The following is a 7,179-nucleotide window of genomic DNA, read 5'->3' as shown; positions in this document are numbered from 1 at the left end:
AAATGCATCACTGGCTTGTCCTGTTCAGATAACTTAAAGGGAAAATATCAATTTAAATATTAGTTCAGAAACTCGGATGGTGTAAACTAGCAAAGCTCTGTTGAAGTTAATGGTGCTACAGTTTACAACAGATGAGGACTATTTTAAAATAGTGTCTATTAAAACTGGTCAAATTGATTTGAATTTTGGTGAAAATTTTTCTCAACATCTTGAATTTTGAGGGGGGAAACGGAAAAATTTTCAACAATAGATTTACAATTTCTCCCCAGTTTTTCAACCAACTACAAAGCCTGTCACAAATGTTCAAATAGCAAAATGTGTGAATCTAGCCCAGGGTCTTTCTCCTGCGGCTGGTGTTTGCTAGGCTGGAGCGAGAAGCGTCCCCTCGCCCATTCTCTCCTGCTCGGGGAGTTTGTGTCTCTCCCCGTTGCCAGCCCTAGCTCAGGGCTATCGCGGAGACAGGGCGCTCAGCCCCGGGCAGGCTCCTAGGGGCAGGGCGAGGCGGGGCGAGCGCGTGGCTGGAGGCGGAGTGCCTGCCCCCTTTAGCGGCCCCGAGGCTATCGCAGCTGGGAGGGGACAATTAGTGGCCGTGGGCGGAGCCCTGGAGCCCTCGTTCAAAGGCGGGCGCGCTCGGCCTGGTTTGCGAGGGGGGCATAGACTAGCCTCCAGCGCAGAGCCATGGGGAAAGTGCTGGTGCTCGCCCTGGCCGGGATACTTGCCGCTCTCTTCGGGGAGAGGCTAATGGAGTTTCGGTAAGTGGCTCCAGCCCCACCTCGGGCAGCTGGCCCGAGCCGGGGCACGTTCGGGAGCTTGGCTCCCCTGGAGAGACTGGCGAGCTCTTGGGAGACCCGGGGAGGTCCTGGGTCTGTCCGTCTAGTTGGTGCTTTCCTTCCCTAATGGGGGCGGGGTGTTTCAACAGCACAGCGATCGCTCCTTTAAATAGAACGGCCACGGGTGGGGAATCGAATTAGAAGTCACTCCGGTCTAGTGGGACTCGGGATCTCTTAGGTCCCGCACGTCCTTATTGCCCAGAGTTCTTGCCCTTCTGCACGGGACATGCAGAGCAGAAGTGCCATGAAGAGAAGGCTCGATTGTGCATTCCTCCCATACCGTCATCGGCTGGCAAAGCTTGTCCGCGGGATTCAGGCTGAGTGCAAAGCTGGCAGGAGCAAAGAGGCGTAGGTCGGAAGAGCCTGGATTGCTGAGCAACTGAGATTACATCACTGTTTAAAAAAGTGGTTGTCTGTCTTCCCAGGGGATTGCAGTTCATCTTGTTGCCTAGCATGGTATGCAGCTTTAGCAAGAGCCTGTACGCACAGAAATACCACTGAATGTGTTGGAGGAAGGGAGGGGTTAATGTAAACTACCCTGTTATCCTCCAGATGCAATCCGAGCACTTGCTTTGTTTGCTTTTGCATTGGTCGTTGTAAGCCAAGCTTCAAACTAACTTTAGAAATATTCGCCCCAGATAAATCAGATTTACAGTAGGGTGATGTCGTATCTGGGTATGTCCAATCATTTGCTAACCCGAGCTAATGGGGTCTGTGAAGTATGAACCTTAAGGGGGTAGCTTTGTTTACTTGCGTGTTCCTCTTCCAACAGAGGTCATAATGACTGAGGGTATGTTGACACACCGTCAAGATGGTAAATACAATTTCACCAATCAATCATTTAAAAAATTTTGTTTTGCGAAATAACTTAGATTGCAAAAATAAATAACTTTTTTTTTTTAAGCCAGAACTTGTGAATAAACAGCCACTAGCAAACCAGTTTCTGTACTATCTGGAACTGGAACCAATATACTTTCAGTAAGGGAACACGCTAGTTTCAACTTTCAGAGGAGTTGCTTTGGGTAATGAGATGAATACTAAACTGAATCAAAGCTATTAAACCCTAGAAGTAGAGAGTACATCTAGCAAAGGCTAGTAATACAATATTACAGAAATAGCTTCTCTGGAAACATAACCATGTAACTTTAGGCTAGAAAAGTGAATGTGGCATTACTTTGTTAAGTGACAGTGGAGTCACTGCCTGGGTAATAATGAATGATGTAAAAATATTTGCAAGAAATCAAAGTAACAATATATAAATGATTTAAATTTTAGATCTAACGTAGCTAATTACAAAGAAACTTTTTACTACTTACTTTTGTACAAGATATTAAGAGAAGCATTGTGTTTTGAATTAAATTCAGTTCAGTGCTGGTCCTACCACTAGTCTGAGCACTAATTGGGAAATTTATTGGCAACAAAAAACTGCTACTGTTCTGTCTCACAATATAGGGATCTTGATAAAGTTCTAGCAGTCCTGGTTTATTTTTTGGGTGAGCTGTTTCAGAGCATGGTAACTAGCAAGCCTCTGTCGAAAGCTAAATAAACAGGATTGAAATAATATTGAAAACTGGTAAAATAAAGTTATATGCTAGAAACAGATCAAACTAAAAGCACTTTTTGAATATTCTGTTTTTATTGTATTTTTATGACTTTTTTCTGGTGTGTGCATGTGCTGCATCATTATAAGCCTGCTATATTGCAACCTTGCTAATACAGCAGTACTGGTGACTGGAAATGTACAACTTCAGATAAGAGTTGAGACTGCTGTCTAGTTTCCTCTAATATGTACTGGAAGGAGGAGATTGGAAAGTGAGAGTTTTTTTTTTTCTTCTTTATCTCTCCACACCCATCTCCCACTCCAAAAGAAAATGAAAATTAAGAAGTTCTCTATAGCTTTGCTGCTGTTCACATTAATCCCTTGAGTTCTGGCACATTGTGGTCTGGTGATATGATACTGAAAAGGGTCCTTCAATGTTTCTTTATTTCAAACAGATTTAACATAATTTCTAATATTCCTGGAAGTGAAAAGTGATAAATTTTGTATTAAATTAGTTTATGCATCATACTGTATTGCTAATATCTACAGCAATGGAGGCAGCTTATTCACATCCTATCTCTGCTGTGGGGTCTGAGCATAGTAAGAGTTCACACTATTCATGGACTTTTGTCTCCACTCCTTAAAAGAACAATTCTTGATGTAGCTGAACTGCTATATTTTCAGATGTGTGATTGTTAAAGGCACACTCTACTTATTTTCCTCTTGTTCTTATTATGCTTTAGTTTTAAAAATTCATAATAATATATAAGGTCCTGATCCAATGGCCACAGAAATAAATGATAAAGCTTCCATTGACTTCTGGCAGATGCTAACTTTCTCCTGAACACTTGATGCAAAGAGTGTACTTCAAAAGCTTCTATTGCTTTGAAAACTTGTTATTTTTAAACCATTTTTGTATTCCTCAGATGTAGAAGAAATAGGGTCTCAAGCAAGAAGCTCTTTAAAACCAGAAGAAACACTGTGATAGTCACATGAGGACGTTCAATGTTGCATTTTTGTGTTGCAGTGGTGGGGTAGGGATTGGCTGGAAGTGTGTACTAAGGTAATTTTTTTTTTTTTGAGACGTTTCCAAGTGAATTTCCTAAAGAGATGAAGATCAGTTTCTCAGTTATAAATTTTGTGACCTTGGTAGAAATGATAATATCCTTGAATCCCAGGTGGCAAACTTCATGTGCTAAAAAGTGTTCAATACTAAAGTGTTGCCAGCATTTTTTCTAGTATACAGCTGTTGACATTAATGTCGCTAGAACATGTGAAAGCTTTGCTGATACCATGTATCCTCCCTGCGAGAGATTGCATCAGCAAAACCCACAGTACAGGAAGGATAGGCATCCACCACACCACCGTTTGTCTCATTTTCTTGTGGGATGTTTTTGCAATGCATTGTGGGATAACAGCATTCTCAGGGAATTCTGGCAACTTGGGGTCAAGTTTCCACAATTCTCTTTGTTCTATCACATAATCTTTTTTCACACTGTTATTAAAATACCCTCCAGTCTTCTCATTGCTTTTCAATTTCTCTGCTATCTCGCTGGGAGAAGCATAGATACTGAAGAGATCTGCGGAGTTTTCATTGTTTTAGAGACTGAGTGAGTAATTCTTCTGTATTCAACTACCACCACTAGTAGTCCTACAGCAGCAAAAATGAGAGTGACAGTCCCCAGTTGCTTCAGGCATTCACTGACCAGTTACAAACAGTGGAGAAGTGCATCTGTACGTGTGAAATGAGAACCAAGTGTTGGGATTGGATAACTATGTAAATCTGGATGATCAGCATAGCCAGAGCACTTTTGGACATAGACGGTTATGTTCCTGGAGGTGAGTGCCACGCTTCCCCATAAAGCATGACTTTCACAAAACTCAATTTTACTGAGCAGTTCTCAATTGTCACTGGCATTGAGCGATATGGACAGGTATTGCTGCAGGCGATGCCAGTACCTTGAGAGTGTAGGGGATGGATAGTCCCTGGAACATAGAATGGTCCATGCAGTGCAATGGCTGCTGGAGTGGAAGTCTTGGGGCATTTTGCTCCATTAAGTTTTGTAAGAGCTGCTTCTGCGTGTAGAGCTGCATGATGTCTTTATGCACATCTTGATGCATCACTTGGTCCTTCTCCTCAATGCACTTCTAGATCCTTCCTCCAGCATAGAGGGAATCCAGGGATTTACTTGAATCTCTAGTCTCTTATGCATGGGGCTCTGAGGAATGGAGGAACTCAGAAAACATGTTCTCTCTGGTCCTTTTTTTTTCTCCTTCCTGGTCAAGGTCAGTCTTTCAGCAGGAGTGTAGGCTACGCCTCTCAAGGATGCCCAAGCCAAGGCTGCTGAAAAATCTAATAATGTCTGTCTTGTTATTTAAAGACAGAACAGAAAGGAAAAGCAATGTGAAAAAGTGTAGGGAGTTTTGAGATAAAGATTTACATAAAAATATGCAGAGTCAGGTTTGGTTCAGGACTGCTCAACAGCTCCCAGCATAATGAGTGCATAAGAGTGCTGTTCAAAGCCTGCTGCTGGTGGCACAAGGACTGTTGGGTGTCCTGGGCAGTAAGTGTAGGGATAGTGCAGTAAATATTGCTAACTTTATTACAGCAGTAGTGATCATGGGTGATATCACTCCTAAGGCTGGCAAGGGCCCCCAGGGTAGACAGCTGCTCAAGGAGGCTTGAAGTTGCCCTAGCCCATATGCTGCCAGTTGGTGGTGGTTCACAGAAGGGGTCCTAGTGTGACAGAACAAGACCACGCTTCCTAGAACTGGCCAGGAAATGAGTAAAGAGCATCTGCTCGAAAAATACCTGGCGAGATTGTGCCAGAGACACAAGGTATCATCCAAACCCCACAAGGCCCGCATCATCCAAACCCCTTATGAGAGGGGAAGGTTCTTGCCATCGCCTACCTCTGCAAGCCAAAGCAAATCACCCTCCCTGAGCCATCAGCACCATCTCTACCACTTCCTACCCCTGAATCCAAGCACAGCATACATGTTTTGAACAAAGACTCTCGGACTGGAAAACCAAAGCACTGCCATTTGCAACGTTTACATAAAAATCATGTACAGTAGAATCTGAGTTACGAACACCAGAGTTATGAACTGACCAGTGAACACACACCTCTTTGGAACCAGAAGTATGCAATCAGGCAGCAGCAGAGAGAGAGAGAGAGACACACACACACACACACACACACACACGTGAATACAGTACTGTGTTAAATGCAAACTACTGGGGGGGGAGGGGAAAGCTTTAAAAAAAAAATTGATAAGGTAAGGAAACTATTTCTGTGCTTATTTCATGTAAAATTAAGATGGTTAAAAGCAGCATTTTTCTTCTGCATAGTAAAGTTTCAAAGCTGTATTAAGTCAATGTTCTATTGTAAACTTTTGAAAGAACAACCAAAACGTTTGCAACTCTCAACAGACCATTTTAGAGTTACGAACAACCTCCATTCCCAAAGTTTGTAACTCTGAGGTTCTACCATAGTCTGCCTGACTAATTACTGGAGTGCTTGCAAGGTTTTTGACATTTTCTAATGCTCTGGTATTGCATTCAGAATATATTTGTTTAGGTTTGCATTTAATGGATTTATGGCGATGGATATTCTATTTTGCTACCAAAAGCTGCTGGTTACTAAATGGCTGTGATCGTTTCTTATTTTGCTGTCGGCACATTTTTAAAATAAATTGGCTCTGGCTACTTCAAAAGGGAATTCTTTTATTCTCTGACTGTGCACATTCGGCTGCCATTTTTGAAAGGGAGTGGAGGTGATTTGGGGCCCACCAAGAAAGTAAAGAGAGAATTATGCTTTAATATAGCTCCCTGAGCTCCCTTACCCGTCCTCAATGGATTGTGTGTCTGGGTGGGGTCCATTAGTCTCTTGAAGAGCTCCTGGTGGGGTCTATATCCTCCTCATCTCTCTTCTCAAAACGCTTGTCATTGCTGCACTGCTGGAGCTCCTTCCTCTGGGTCTCATGAGGTGTCCACTCTTACTTACAGATTGCTGGTGGGGTCCCTGCCAGAATTGCATAGAAGCAGCAAGTATTCGGGGGTAGCCGCAGATCTTCTGTTGGCCTCCCTTCCCCATGGCCTGGCATTTCTGCTCATCACCTTATTCTACCCCAGCTTCAGCATCTTCTCTGTAATGACCGAATAGACCTCTATATTCCTGCGGTTATTCACAGCTGGGCTTGCACCACACCTCCCCACAGGCCAAGGAAATCTAGGCCTTCTTTTCTAGATAAGGCCATAGTGCAAAGCTTACCTGTAGCTTTACATGGAGCCAGACCCCTATGCTTAAAGGTAAGCTAGTAGGAAGAACACAGAAGGTATTTTAAAGGAGGTCAGGCTTCTGGTCACTGTGCAGGGCCGGCTCCAGGCACCCAAGCACATGCTTGGGGCGGCACCTGGTAAGAGGCGGCGGGGGGAGTGCGGCGTGGCATTCCCTGGGGGGGGAGGGAGTGGGCGCTCTGGCGGCGTGGGCGCGGTGCTGGGGGAGGGGGGGGGTTCGGCAGGGGGGGTGGGCTCCGGTGGCACGGCGCTCAGCGGGGGGGCGGCGCTCGGCGGGGGGTTCGGGGGGGCGGCGCTTTTTTTTTTTTTTTTTTTTTGCTGCTTGGGGCTGCAAAAAAGCTAGAGCCAGCCCTGTCACTGTGACCCCTGAACAGCTGATTTTAGAATTGTGACCAGAATGGTCATTCTCAGCAGGTCATTGTGGGACTATGGCTGAAGGAAAAGGTAATGTAGCAAAGAAATGGCCCAGATTCACTAGCCATTTGCAACAGTTTTTTGAGCAGAAGGAC

At 44.3% G+C, this 7,179-nt stretch overlaps 1 protein-coding gene across 1 annotated transcript in view; it reads left to right on the top strand.

Moving 5' to 3' along the window:
* Positions 1–569: 569 nt before the first annotated feature.
* Positions 570–7,179, top strand: part of LOC101938475 (serum paraoxonase/arylesterase 2) — a 45,252-nt gene continuing 38,642 nt past the window's right edge. The window contains exon 1 of the mRNA XM_005299854.5: positions 570–752. Within this exon, the coding sequence (XP_005299911.2) occupies positions 679–752 (74 nt within the window). The 5' untranslated portion in view covers positions 570–678. The remainder of the gene's footprint in view (positions 753–7,179) is intronic.

Source organism: Chrysemys picta, chromosome 2, assembly GCF_011386835.1.
Source record: "Chrysemys picta bellii isolate R12L10 chromosome 2, ASM1138683v2, whole genome shotgun sequence".
NCBI lineage: Eukaryota > Metazoa > Chordata > Testudines > Emydidae > Chrysemys > Chrysemys picta.
Note: the sequence above shows the minus strand (reverse complement) of the source record. Positions and strands in the feature narration are given on the sequence as shown.